The 15,219-nt window shown below is 43.4% G+C and overlaps 1 protein-coding gene across 3 annotated transcripts in view; it reads right to left on the reverse strand.

Annotated features, from left to right (window-relative positions):
• AFG3L2 (AFG3 like matrix AAA peptidase subunit 2) overlaps window positions 1–14,495 on the reverse strand; it is a 40,563-nt gene extending 26,068 nt beyond the window's left edge. Inside the window, exons 1-6 of one of the 3 annotated variants that reach the window (XM_045527779.1) lie at window positions 14,215–14,495; window positions 7,784–7,883; window positions 7,488–7,565; window positions 4,949–5,049; window positions 4,661–4,813; window positions 2,357–2,431 (exon numbers count right to left, since the gene is read on the reverse strand). In XM_045527779.1, coding sequence (XP_045383735.1) covers window positions 2,357–2,431; window positions 4,661–4,813; window positions 4,949–5,049; window positions 7,488–7,565; window positions 7,784–7,883; window positions 14,215–14,331 — 624 coding nt within the window. In that variant the 5' untranslated portion in view covers window positions 14,332–14,495. Of the gene's footprint in view, window positions 1–2,356; window positions 2,432–4,660; window positions 4,814–4,948; window positions 5,052–7,487; window positions 7,566–7,783; window positions 7,884–13,876; window positions 13,904–14,214 lie in introns of those variants that run through there. The other 2 variants (XM_045527780.1, XM_045527781.1) reach the window with 2 other exon arrangements.
• Window positions 14,496–15,219: the final 724 nt, after the last annotated feature.

Consider the following 15,219-nt stretch of genomic DNA (forward strand, 5'->3'; position numbering starts at 1 on the left):
TTTAACCTGCAATCATCTTTAGAAAGTTTCATTTTTTTTATCAAAACAATAAGTCTGCAACATAAAACTCATAAGAGAGCAACATGTCATCCCCTACTCCTCCCACCAGCCAGTGTTAGTGAGGAACATCACTCTGCTATTTCTCTCCACATGTCTAAAAATAAAAGATGAAGAATAAGTTTTATATTATATAACAATGTAATAGCTCTTGGTAAATTGTTCAGTGACAAAGATACAAAATTCATGTGGTTGAATGAGCCAATGATAGATTAACCACACATAACTGAACACTCCCTAACTCTGTGCAGCTATCAACCGGGCAAGACGCTAAAGGCCTGGCTCACAGCGCACGTTCAGTGTGGACCGAGGACCAAGCACAGGTACCACCCAGCAGCGTGTTAGAAATGTGGACTCTCAGGACACAGTCTAGATAAGAGCCTGTGGGGGCAGGAGGGTGTCCCAGGACTCAAGTTTTAACAGCTCTCCAGGTAACTTTATGCACATTCAAGTCTGAAAACCACCACTGACTTACCCTATCTCACTTAAGCACTAAGCCCTAAAAAAACACTACCATCATTCCCATTTTAAATGTGAAGAAACTGAGGGTTAGAGAAGTTAAGCCATTCATAGGAAGAGTAGAACTGACTGGAAGCTAACGCCTGTACAGCACACAGTACAACAATTAATATTGCCATTTGGGATGTGTTAGTGACAAAAAAAATATATATATATACATACATACATATATATATATATATATATATATATATATATATAAATTGCCACTCTGTAAGCAGTAGGGCACTGAAAATCTTCTGTTTCTGAAAGCCCAAAATAAAAAGCTGTCAGGTAATAAGCGTTCTCTGTAGAAAACTAAGGAAACATCCACATAAGAAAAGGCATCCATAACCCAGAGATAAACACTATTAGCATTTTAGTGCATAGCCTTCAAGATTTTATAATATCCCCTTTATACTCTTGAAATACATGCATAATTTCCAAAAGAAATCAATATAAACTGTAAAGAAGAAATAAAAAGAAAATAACTTATATACAATGGTATGAATTTCAATACATAAATGCTTGTGCATGCCAATACTAGAAAACAGGGTCCCCTCCAAAGTCAACATTGCCCTCTAGGACAGCACTGTCCACCCCACCCCCCAGGACCACTGCTCACCCTGGACACAGACAACTCAGGAATGAGGCTCCCCAGTTCATCAGGTGCCTACTGCAGGACACTGATTTATTTCGAATTTTTTGCTATTTATAAACAATGTTTTGGAGGACATCCTCAGACAGGCATCTTTACATGCATCCTTAATTATTTCCCTGGGCTATATTTCTAGAAGCAAAATTACTGGGTGGTGTGTACTTTCAAAACTGCTGGTATATACACTGCCAAACTGTCCTCTTGTGAGGGAGTGCCAACTTAATTCCCAGGACTAAAAGTCTGAGGGGAAAAAAGGATGGTTATTAATGGACATTTCATCCTAAAGTAAAAAGAATGGGGGAAAACCAAGAAAATTAAAATAACTTTCCTAAATGCGACTGAAATACCAGAGCTACATGACTTCACAGATATTCTTATACTTACTGATATGTTATTAAACAGAGACATATGGTCACCTTCACTTTGTCCCATCCAGGCAAGATGGCTAGGAAATGGTTAAACGAAATTACCCTAAGGGGGCTGGGATGCAGCCTGGTAGAGAGGTCTGGACCCCAGGAGGGGGAACATACGAGGGATGGGGCAGTGAGCGACGCAGTGGGAGGGAAGGGGAGGACGGGGCAGAGGCTGTCCCACGGGAAGAGCTGGGCACTACCCCGCAGCCTCAGCTCGCCACCTCTCCCTCTCCCCACGATGTCCTCAATGCAGTCAACTGGGCCTGGGGGCCCTGGAAGTACAAATTGGTTGGACAGGAAATACAAATTATTTTTAAAATAGGAAAACAAATGGAAATTAAAATAATATCCTATCAAAGGGTTGGGGGAGAAATGATAGGATACTTCTTGAACTGACTTGAAAAAAACAAGCAATTCAGATTTTAACATTTTTTTTCCTGTTTCTCAGTCTTGAAAAATCATAGACTATTCTGGAATACTGACAACTAGGATTTCACATGCTGTCTCCTAAATGTATAGACAGAAAACACTGACCCAATCCCCACATCACTAATACATACACAACACTCACATCTTCCTCTCGATTAGTGAATATTACACCTGCTGTACTGCCCAAACCTGACGTATCCAGTGTATTTATCTACTGCAACGTGAGGGCTGTTTTCTTTTCAGCTTTAAATCTGAAAAATCAACTTACAACTAATTTACATCAATTAATAAAATTATTTACCCCATCAACAGGAGTTTTTCCTGGTGTAAAAGTCACTCGAACAAAACGCTTGTTGACAACTTCCAGTCTGTCTACCTAGAATTTTAAAAAGTTAAACATTCAAACAAAAATTTACAGAAATTACTTTAGATATTATTTTAAGCTCATTTAAAATGCATATATTTCAGACACATGAAAAAAATAAAGAATCAGACAAGGACACCCCATGTTCCCATAGGCATGCCCTCTCCCACACCCTCTCATTTAGGGGCTGAACCACCTATAACATATTCTTATATTAATACTTGTACTACACACATATGTAACCCTGCAGGACATATACATTCACTTTTGGCTGTTTTTAGACTTTAAAAATGGTCTTGTTTTGTATATATTCTTCTACAACTTTCTTCTTCCTCCAACAACGTTACCTTTGTGGGGTTTACCCAAACTGACACCTCAGGGCTGCAGCCTGTTCCATGTCATGAATGCACCCATGTTACTTATCCATTCTCCTGTTAATAGTTAGGCTGTTACAAATTTTTCACTGTCACAAAAACACTATTATGAACATTCCTATATATACCTTCTTGGACACATCTTCACAAATTTCTCCAGGACACGTACCTACCGACAGACATGCTGAGCTGGGCTGCAGGGTGCGCACAGCTCCAGCTGCACTGGACCCTGCCAATCACTCTCCAAAATGGCCGCCCAAGTCACACTCTCAGCAGCAAAATATTCCTGTCGTTCTCTATCCTCAGCAACACTTGGTACCATAAGACTTTTTAATTTTTGTCACTCTGAGTGGTTACATTTGTTTTTTGCTTTAAACTAATTATATAAGATTCTTAACAGCCCTCTTAAACACCTGATCCCAAGGACTGTAACTGATTCGGAAGCATCTTTTGAGATATGCTCATTTCCTGCCGCCTGCTTTGTCACAACTCTGGGAGGTATGAATGACAAACTAAAAGTAAGTGTTCTTACTTGCTGTAAGAAAGGGAGTAACTGTTCTTAAAGGCAGTCTCTGGGAAGAAAGACTAGAAGTGCTCTACCCCCCCCCATAAAACTGCTGGGGAGACAGTAGACTGATTCCAAAGAGCCAGTCGGTCAGGAGATGGAGCCATGGAGAGCCCTCCTCAAGCACCAGTCCCCACACTTGGAAGGACTGCTGCAGTCCCTCCACATGGACGAGAGTTACTTCTGAGCGAGCACGTTCCCTCCCACACTGGAGAAGTACTCATACAGTAGCCTTGCTTTCATGAGATAAATGTTTGTCTCAAAAAATCTGAGTAGATAAGAGGATTCAAGGAAGATGGTGGCGTAAGGAAGCACCAGGAATGTGTCTCCCCACCTACACGACCACTGTATAGGCAGAATCTGTCTGATGTCACTATTTTGGAACTCTGGAGTCTACTAAAGGCTTGCAACCTCCAGGGGAAAGCTTGCATGGTAAATTGTGGTTAACTTAGGTCAATTTCAGCTCTGAGCACAAGAGCAGCTACCTAGCCATCTGAGTAGGTAATAACCATTTCTTATATCCTGATCCTCCTGTACAATCTTTAGAAATACTCTAGATTCTTTATACCAGCTCAGTAAATATTAATATTTTATCTTTATCTATTTCATTGATGAAAAGCCAAGTATTGAGAGGTTAAGGAATTTCCCCAAGGTTACACAGCAGGCCTAATCCTGGTTCTCTCACTATCACTATATTTCAGCAACTCTAAGATGCACATTTTTCATATTTTAACATTTCAGAAATTGGGATCCATTTTACAACTGATGACACGTCCTAGTTACACTGGCAACTTATTTTTCTTAGCAATATATAAAACATGTGTCTCACAATCAGCATCTGAAATCCGCTGAGATATGGTCTTACCGGGCCAAGGTCCAGCAGGCAGTGACAAAGGCTGCTCAGCATGCAGCCTGGCGTCAGAGCCCCACTGCCTACCAGCCCCTCCCCTAGAGCCCGGCCACTCTTATTTTATACAATTCTGATTAGCTGCCAAGCCCACAGGAGATTAAAAGCAGTAAAGACATAAAAACAGCTGAGAGAAGCTGGGATCACAGCTGGAAGTACTGGTTCCAAAACCAGGTTCTGGAACAAAGTGAAATAAAACGATTTGGGGGTAGATTTGGTGATACTGGGTCGAAACAGGTTTACTGGCTGCAGTACTTTCCAGCATTAGAAAAATCTGATGTAAAAATAATAACTACAATGGACAAGTCAGGCTAATTTGCTATCACTTTTTTGGTCTAATGTACCAAATTTCACCTTTTGAACCACAATAGCCACCAATCCCATAAAATACTTACTACTCCTTTAGAAAGATAGTTATTGACAAAGTCCTTCCAAGTAATTTCTCTCCCAGAGCTCTTGAACAGGAAGTAAAACATGATTCCTCCCCAAAACAGAGCAGTCCAGAGAAAGTACATCCTGAAATCCTTGTCGTCCCATGGAATGTCACCCTGAGCAGAGAGGGAGACATTTCTGTGAAGAATGAAATCCCACAATTGGTAGTATCTTCTCAATACTACCAACGCCTCCCAACTCTTCCCAGGGCCACCGTCGTAACGTTGAATTAACACAGTGTGGAATCAAACCTTCTGGAACCTGGACCACCAGTGAGCATCATCTTTCTTGCCACCTCGTTTTCCACCACCTCCTCCTCCTGAAGAGCGTGGGGTAGCAGCTGGTTTCGATTCTGTTCATAAACAAAGAGCACACACAACAGCATTGCAGGGTTTTATATCTCTCAGCAGTGTTTTCATTGATACAGTTTACTAAAAGATTTATCGCAGAATACATTATGGCAACTGACCAGTTACTAAATAAAACACTAGGAGAAAGAATACTAATACAAAGTGTTAATATCTGAGGAGGTTTGCAAGTGCTCAACTTGCATCGTCTCATGAAATATGCACAACACAGCCCGATTACCCGAGAAGTATACTGCTATTACACCCATTTTACAGAGGCAGAAAGTGTAGCTTAAATAACTTGTTGCAGTGTCAGGGGACAGTAAATAAGAGATAGAGCGGGTTGGGATGTGAACTTCTCAGTCACCACTCAGAGTTAAAAAGTAAGTGCTCCTGGCCGGGTGCGGTGGCTCACGCCTGTAATCCTAGCCCTCTGGGAGGCTGAGGCGGGTGGATTGCTTGAGGTCAGGAGTTCGAGACCAGCCTGAGCGAGACTCTGTCTCTACTAAAAATAGAAATAAATTATCTGGACAACTAAAAATATACATAGAAAAAATTAGCCGGGTATGGTGGCACATGCCTGTAGTCCCAGCTACTCGGGAGGCTGAGGCAGTAGGATCGCTTAAGCCCAGGAGTTTGAGGTTGCTGTGAGCTAGGCTGACGCCACGGCACTCACTCTAGTCCGGGCAACAAAGTGAGAATCTGTCTCAAAAAAAAAAAAAGTAAGTGCTCCCTCCCCAATCCCAACAAGTAGACATTGTTAACTTTCGTCTGTAGGAAAAGTGAAAATTTTGATAATGGCTAAAAAAAAAAAAAAAAAAAAAAACCACATAAAACTAGTTCGCAAGAATCTGAAATTAGTCACTATTACAGGTTGAACTGTGTCCACTCAAAATTCAAATGTTGAAGTCCTAACTCTCAGTACCTCAAGATGTGGCCTTATTTGGAAACAGGGTCTTTGTGGCGGTATCAAGTCAAGATGAAGGCATTAGGGTAAGCCCTAATTCAGCATAACTGGTCCCTTATAAAAATGGAAAATTTGGGCACAGGCATATACAGAGGGAAGATGACATGAAGAGATGTGGGGAGAAGACAACCATCTACAAGCCTGGAATGGATTCTTCCCTCCGGGCCCTCAGAAGGTACCAACCTGATGTCCCCCTGATTTTGGCTCTCTAGCCTCCAGAACCATGAACATACATCTCTGCTGGGTAAGCCACTCAGCCTGCGATACTCTGTAACGGCAGCCCTAGCGAACTGAGCAGTCATGACCATTTTCCTTTCTTTTGCCACTTCTCTATCTAAGTCCTACAACTACCATTCCAACTTCTTCAGCTACTATGAAGCGACCTCTCTTTCATAGTAGGACGTGAGGCTACAGACACCTGGTCATCCCCTGTGGCTACAAGACACTGTAGCTTCATGACATGCTCACCACACCGTGCTGCATACAAGGAGTTTCTGCACCACTGTCAAGTGAAGCAGAAAGTGTGAGACGGACAAGGTGTGCACAAGCCTCCCCGCCGCCGCCCGCCCCCCCCCCCCCCCGCCCGACTGAGGCCCAGGCCAGGGAAACACACCGTAAGCGCACTGCTGAGGTATCTGGCGATTTCCCAAACCACACAGGGACAAAGTAACACATACACAGAAGATATAAAGTGGACCTATTATTATTAATCCGCCCCAAACCAAGACTGGAAGATTACCGAGCATGCCCTGGGAAAACTCTGCAGATGCTACCTATGTCACCCACGCCCCCGTCTAGAGGCTCAGGGCCATAACCAGCCCACCCCAGTGCTTCTCCCCCCATGCCCCTGGCCTGGCTCTCACTCCTTTGCATTCTCTGAGCACGTATCTGTCTCTCCAACTATTAATATGACAAGTTCATTTAAAAACAAGGGCTGAATTGTATTTTGCCTTACATTTCCCTAAAAAGAAAGGATGCTGGTTGAATGCCAACACACGCCAGGCACTGTGCTAAATGTTACTGCCCTCACGAAATGGGGGACAGGTGGCTCAGAGCCTACACAGCCCCCTAGCTGCCCAGCTCTAAGAAACCTTCTCTGAATCCCTAAGATGAGGAAGGACCTGAGGAACCATTTAAAAAACACTGCACTAACCATAGTATGTGTCAAATAAATTACATGTGTTAGGTTTTTAGGATTTTTCTCACTAAACTATGTGTCAGATATCTACCAAATATGCTTAGTTTGATCAGTTAATTATCTCTAAGAGGAACTTAAATCACTCCAGTTTGAAAAATGACAAGAAAATATGAACAGAAAATTAAGAAGAAATGAAACATAAGGTTTGAGAATTTTACTACAAACTTACAACCTACAGTTTCAGAACTGACTTACAATAACTCTTTCTTCAGTGAAACTATCACCTTTATATATTAGGGGAAAACAATAAATTCAAACATAATATTTTTTAAAAGTACCTTTTTTGTCTCCCATAACTTCTTTAGAGTCACTAGCTTTTTTTCCATTTTTTCCATTGGGAAAGTATTTTTCAAATCCTATTAGAAAAGGAAAAATATACAAAACAAAGTGTTATATTTGAAGATGACATATTTTCATCACTGTAATCACACACTGGAGGTAGGGGAATAGGCTAAAGGAGGAGACAGAAGTTAAGGGTCAACTTGAAACTAAACCTATGCACCTGCTGCATAAACACCTGCTGATGACATGTCTCCTCAACAATGCAGAACTTCAGTCACACCTAAGCACTTACCTTTTGGAGGTCGAGAACACAATCTCTGATAAGCAGCAATTACATCTGTCAAAAGAGAATCTCTCCTGGCTGTTGCTTGAGTTGTTGCGTATCGATAAAGCTGTAAAATGACATAAAAATAAAAGCATGAAGTTTGTATCAAGATAAAAAATTTAAGTTTCATTTCCTAATCATAAAGTGGATGAACTGTTTCTCCCTTGCGCAGGTGGTTATAAACTAGCACAGAACAACTCCCTTTCAGTGCGCGCTGGGGTTATCTGGCAATATGTCACTCCATCCTAGCAACAAAACCAGGAGAAACACACTGTGATCTAGAAGACAAGAATACTTCAAAATCAGACATAAGTTTAAATTGCAACCCAATTATAATTACCTAACAACACAATCACTTTGGCAATGTTTACTTAATTTGCAGCATTCAAAAGACAAACTCTGACACAGAAAATGTGCTGCTTCATGCTGACTCATTTGCAAAGTCTATCATACTACAAGATATTTACCTGAAATTACAGCTCTGTGCTGCTTATAAACATAATACTAATTTTATCTTAGTTCAACGATAAGAAAGTTGGCCGGGCACGGTGGCTCACGCCTGTAATCCTAGCACTCTGGGAGGCTGAGGTGGGAGGATCGCTTGAGGTCAGGAGTTTGAGACCAGCCTGAGCAAGAGCGAGACCCTGTCTCTACTAGAAATAGAAAAAATTAGCCAGGAAACTAAAAATAGAAAAAAAAATTAGTTGGGCGTGGTGGCAAGCACCTGTAGTCCCAGCTACTTGGGAGGCTGAGAAAGGAGGATCGCCTGAGCCCAGGAGTCTCAGGTTGCTGTGAGCTGTGATGATGGCACTCTAGCCCGGGCAACAGTGCAAGACTCTGTCTCAAAAAAAAAAAAAAAAAAGATAAGAAAGTTATTATGGCCCACCATCACCCATAATCCTTGTACTACCAATATGTGATAAAGATATTTGATATACTGTCACCCTGGTGAGAATCATGGTTCTACAAGTCCCATTACAAATTCTCTGCTTTATATAACATATATTGCTTAAAAGTTGTTTGTAAACATAGCCTAGGTAAATTGAAATGTAATATAAATAAACCAAAGAAGCTTCCTATTAAATTTTTAGCTGCATAATTAAAAACAATCAACGTCAAGGGACATGAGGGGATATATCCAAATCTGGCAGTGAAAAAGTTCAAGTAATTCTATCCTTTTGCAAAGTGAAAATTCACCACCATTGTTGGGGAGGTTTAAATACAAATGGGAATGTTTAAAGTGAAGTTAATCTGTATTAGCATCGATCATCATTTGCCTCCTTTATGGGCCGATGAGAAAAATCAAACATCACGAAACCAAACAGAACTACTTCACACCCACCAGGGTGGCTATAATCAAAAAGACGACAAATGTTGCTGAGGATGTAGAGAAACTAGAGCCCTTGCACACTGCTGGTAAGAATGTAAAATGGTGCAGCCACTTTGGAAGGCAGTTTAGCAGATTCTCAAAATGTTAAATGTAGAGTTACCATCTGATCCAGCAAGTCCACTTCTACCTGCGAAAACTGAAAACGCTGGCCACACAAAAATTTGTACACAAATGTTCACAGCAACACTATTCATAACAGCCAAAAAGTGGGAACCCAGATGTCCACCAACTACTGATGAATGGATAAATAAAATGTGGTGTATCCATATAATGGAATACTATTCACTCATAAAAGGAAATAAAGAGCTGATGCATGGATGAAACTTGAAAACATTATGCTAAGTGAAAGAAGCCAGACACGAAAGGCCACATATAATTCCACTTACAGTTGACCCTAGAACAACTCGAGGGTTAGGAACAAAATTGAAAATCCTAGTATAACCTTTGATTCCCCCAAAACTTAACTACTAATGGTTTACTGTTGACCAGAAATAACAGAAATCATCCACTGACACGTATCTTGTATGTTATATACTACATTCTTATATGCTGTATAATATACTGTATTATGCTGTATTCTTATAATAAAGTAAGCTAGAGAAAAGAAAATGCTAAGAAAATCATAAGGAAAAAACGATACATTTATAGTACTATACTGCATTTTAGATACTATAAGTTTACCGTTGTCTGTTTACAAGATGAATTGTCTCTCTGAAATGCTGGACACCCACAGCTGCAGACCTTAATCTACAATACATACCAAGCAATTCAACATTTCTTATAATATCATAACTTTTCTCTGCTTCTTGGTAGCACTTCCAGCATCACTAGTGGCACTTCATATGGGTCCCATGGTATAATTCAAGGTCTATATTATTGCAATAAATGAAATGAAAAATACCCAAGAGCCACTAGAGATCCCTTTTTACTGTGATATGCAATTTACAGGAGGGACAAAATGCTCACTCAGAGATGACTAGGTAACATAGTCTTCTAAGCGGATACTGGCCACTGCAACAGAAACATGAGGTGGCTACAAAATTATTACAGTAATACAATATGAACTGCAGTTAATTTATGCAGTTATTTCATGCTACATCTTTATGTTTATTTACATTTCTCTCAACTGCAAATGGCACCATGTATGGTCCGTGTATAAGTTTTGAGAAATGTTAACTTTTTATAATAGATTTATGTATATTTTATGATAGTAAATGATAAAATAGACTAGCATGTACATATATTTTATGCATTCACGACATACCTTTTTCTTAATTTTTTCAATGGTTCTAGACTATGAGGTTTATCTGCAAGTTTTTTCAAATTATGGCAAATTTCCAAAAAATGTGCCAACATATTTAGTAAAAAAAATCCACGTACAAGTGAACCTGTGCATTTCACACCCATGTTGTTCAAGGGTCAACTGTACATGGAATGTCCAAAATAGGCAAATCCATGCAGACAGTAGATGAGTGTTGCCCGGGGCTGGGAGGACAGTTACGGACAAATGGGGAGTGACTGCAATGGTTACAGGCCACCTTTTTAGAGATGAAAATGTTCTGGAATTAGGGATGGTGGTGATGGTTGCACAACTTTGTGAATATGTTAAAAACCACTGAATTGTACACTTTAAAGTGATGAATCTTATGATATGTGACTAAAAATGTCAAAAAGAAGAGCTGATTTAATTTTAAATACACAATTCTGCACAGCAAAACAGGACAGAAACACTGACACACACTGTTTTGGCTGACCACAATGCTGATTAGAGAGAATTTGGAGCTTATGTTGTTATAACCTCCCCCACCACTGGAACACTTGACCTATAAAATAACTACTGGATAATGGATAAAAAATGTATCATAAGAGAAGAGTTTTTTCCAATACCAAATCCATTAAGGGTATATACAGATTAAGATGAAATGTTATTTCAAGCTAGACAAGTCAACAAATCACATTCATGCATTGAGCACCTATTCCAGGCCAGATGCTGCCAAGCAGTGGGGCATTCAAAGGGGAATCAGAACCTGTTTCCACCCGTGAGAAAGAAACTCAGAAGCGTAAGGATGAAAGTCATGGAAACAAATCAGTTACAATATGGTATAACAAGTGCAAGAGTTAAAACCTATATAGTATAGGGAACAGGGGTAGCACAGAGGTAATATCACCATGCCTTAGTCCATTTTGTACTGCTATAACAGAATACCTGAGGCTGGGTAATTTATAAAGAAAAGAGGTTTATTTAGCTCACAGTTCTGTAGGCTGGGAAGGACAAGAAACATGGCACCAGGCTTGGTGCTAGGCCAATACATGGTGAGGAAGGACAAAGAAGAATTGGACACATGGGAAGAGAGAGGACCAAACAGGAGGAGGAACCTCCCTCCATAATCACCCACTGCCACCAGAACTGATCCAGAGCAAGAACTCACTACCCTAGCATTGCACCAAGTCAACATGCATTTTGGTGAGGACAAACCCAAACCACATCCAAATCAGAGCAAAATCTAAGCAAGTCTTTATATCACCATAAAGTTTAGTACAGAATTGGGCACACTGTATGCACTCCATAAATGTTCGCTAAGAAGCTCTCTTTAGGCTCTATTTTCAAAGTGTATTTACATGGAATACGCCAGTAATAATCTTTGTGGCTGCATTTACCAGTGAGGTTGTTTTCTATAAAGAAATCATCAACGAAACTTTTTCTCCTGTGCTTATTATTACCCAAGCCCTGGATGTCTGTCATTCAAAGAATAAATAAGAGATACCAATTTACAAAATTTAAGTTTAGAGCGCCTCATTTTAGAGAATTAGCTTTTATGTTTGACAGTATGAGCACTTTTCAGTTGCTTTATCACCAGTCTTATCCTGGGCATAAGACCTGAGAACTGATATCTCAGCACAGGAAAATCTCTTCCCCACGAACCTCACTGTGAGAACAATACTTCTGTCTACTTCTGTCTCTGGTCTTTGTTTTTGTTTTGTTTTGTTTTGTTTTTGAGACAGAGTCTCACTCTGTTGCCCAGCCTAGAGTGCCGTGTCCTCAGCCTCGCTCACAGCAACCTCAAACTCCTGGGCTCAAGCAATCGTCCTGCCTCAGCCTCCCAAGTAGCTGGGACTACAGGCATGCGCCACCATGCCCTGCTAATTTTTTCTATATATATTTTTAGTTGTCTATATAATTGCTTTCTATTTTTAGTAGAGATGGGGTCTCGCTTTTGCTCAGGCTGGTGTTGAACTCCTGAGCTCAAACCATCCACCTGCCTCAGCCTCCCAGAGTGCTAGGATTACAGGTGTGAGCCACCGTGCCCAGCCTGTCTCTGGTCTCTGATAGTAGCATGAACCTAAAGGAAAATCTGTTCCATCAGACTCCCCCACAAGCAGCACAGTAGTGCCCAGGGGTCTCCAGCTAGATCTTCAGAGCAGAACCAGGGAGTATGTCACAGACCACCCCCTCCCCAGTCATTCAGTTATAGCTGTCAGTGCAGAGGACCTCCTTATATCTCAGCAACTGCGATTTACAGGGACAATAGTGCCACTGGAAAGGAAGGCCTTTTATTAATACATGACATTCCTGACACAAAAATTGCAATCTCATTAAGGCAGATCCCTACCTGCTCATTATATGCCCGAGTCAAATATCCAGCAGTGGCAAAAGGGATCAGGGCTAGGTTAAGACAGGAAAAGAATGCAACACAAAAAAGTAAAAAAGTACAGAGTAGGAAAGAGATGACAGTAGCTAAGCAATTAATGCAAGACTGGCAAGGGAGCTGCAGAGAGCAAATATCATGAACACAGGTACTATTATTTCCCCCTTTTAAGTTTAGAGACAGAGCCAACTTCCTCAAGGGCATCCCGCTAGTAAGAGGCCAAGCCTGTGACTGACCCCAGGGCCTCAACCACCAAGCTATATCTTCTAGGTAAAGTAATCCAAGGCTGAACTCTAAAGAACTAACAGAAAGTACCTGTGTCACTGAAATAGCTGATACCCACTAATCGATACACAAACCTTTACTTGAGACAGATCACTGCCATGGTTTTGTCAACACACTATCATCAGTTCAGAACATGTACTAGATCCCGTGTGTATCCCTAAATGGAGTTGGTTACTACCAACAGAGAAATAGCCTCCTACTGAAGACAGGTCCTGTTATGCAACAGAAACACCGTCCTTACTCTGAAAAGGTGACATTTTTATAATAACAGTTAAAATTTATTGGTATCTGGCCGGGCGCGGTGGCTCATGCCTGTAATCCTAGCACTCTGGGAGGCCAAGGCAGGAGGATCGCTCAAGGTCAGGAGTTTGAAACCAGCCTGAGCAAGAGCGAGACTCCATCTCCACTAAAAACACAGAAAGAAATTAGCTGGACAACTAAAAATATATATCAAAAAAAATTAGCCAGGCATGGTATCGCATGCCTGTAGTCTCACCTACTTGGGAGACTGAGGCAGGAGGATTGCTTGAGCCCAGGAGTTGGAGGATGCTGTGAGCTAGCCTGACGCCACGGCACTCTAGCCAGGGTGACAGAGCCGGACTCTGTCTCAATAAAAAAAAAAAAAAAAAAAAGCCAGCAATGGCCCCATTCAACAGATGGGAAAACGGAGCCTGACTCCAAAATGCGAACTTTCGACATCGCGCTTGTACTACGGACTCTTAGACACTAGCACACCACCTTTTCCAACATCACGACAGCGGGCAAAGTGAGGGCAACCAAAGCCGCGAAGTGACCTTCGAAGGCTCGTCGCTCTACGCAGCACAAAGATCCGACTCTCCCGGAGATGCGTGTTCTCAGATATCGAATGGGAAACGCAGGGCCAGGAACGCACAAGCGCGCCCCGGGCGCCCACGGACGAAGGCGCAGGAAGGCCGGCGACCCGGCCCGGCCCGCGGCGCACGCGGCCCGCAGTCAAGTGCCGGGGGCGCCCGGGGGCCGGTGACCTTGACGCCCGCTCTCCCCGGCCGGAAGCGAGCCCGAGGGACGGGGCGCGGGGCGCGGGCACCGGGACTCACCGTCCGGAGGCGGAGCCGCTCGCTGGGGCCCACGCCGCCGCCAGGAGCGAGGAGCGGCGGGAGGCCGCGAGACCAGCAGCCGCCCCGGCCCCACAGCAGCAGGCAGCGGTGCGCCATGGCCGCCGGCTCGGCCCGCTCGGTCCGGGGCGCTGCGCAGGCGCGGCTGGTGCCGCGGCCGGGCGGCGAGGGCGGCTTCGGGAAGCAGGTTCGGTTCCGGGGAGAGCGGCCGCGCAGCAGCACAGCGGGCCCGCCTCACCGGCGAGCCCACGCTCTCCACGCGCGCGTCCTCTGCGCCCCGCCCCGGCGTGCTGACGTCGGCGTCACCTCTCGCAGGCCGGCCGCGAACTCAGCCCGGGCTGGAGGCGGGGCCCAGGGGGAGGAGCGCAGAGGGCGAGGGGGCGCGGCTGGAGGCGGGGCCGAGGGAGAAGCGCGGGGGTGGGCGAGGCTGGGGGGGGGGGGGTGAGGCCGGGGTGATTCGTGGGGGCGGGGCTAGAGGCGGGGCCTTAGGGGCGAAGCTTGAGGGGCGGGGCCGGAAGGGTCGGAGGCGCGAGGAGGAAGCAGCCACGCTGCTGAGGTCGCAGACTAAAGACCCTTCCGTCGCAGGCTGGAAGCTGTCTTTGGTATTTTTAGCATTAACTCTTTGAGTCACTCGTCAAATATTTAATTCCGCGCCTGCTCAGTAATTGGCGTCGTGCTGGGCTCTGGAGGTACCAAAACGCACGTCGCGAACCTCTAGCAGGACAACGCGAAGAATCACGAGCCCGTGAGCTAAACGCGGTGACAGGACGTGTTGGGAGTGTGCCATCCAGCTTGGGCTCCTCAGGAGCCGTTTCAGAGAGAAATGATTCTCAAAGGATACATTGAGTCCTCCAGGTAGTGGAAACTTCAGATTGTTTCGTGTGTCGTGACTGCGGAGGAGAAACACAGAGAGGACTTTGGGACGAAGTTTTTAATCCCTATATTCTACCAGCTCTGCCAGTAATATGTATGATATAGATAGTATCC

This window comes from Lemur catta, chromosome 16, assembly GCF_020740605.2.
Source record: "Lemur catta isolate mLemCat1 chromosome 16, mLemCat1.pri, whole genome shotgun sequence".
Lineage (NCBI taxonomy): Eukaryota > Metazoa > Chordata > Mammalia > Primates > Lemuridae > Lemur > Lemur catta.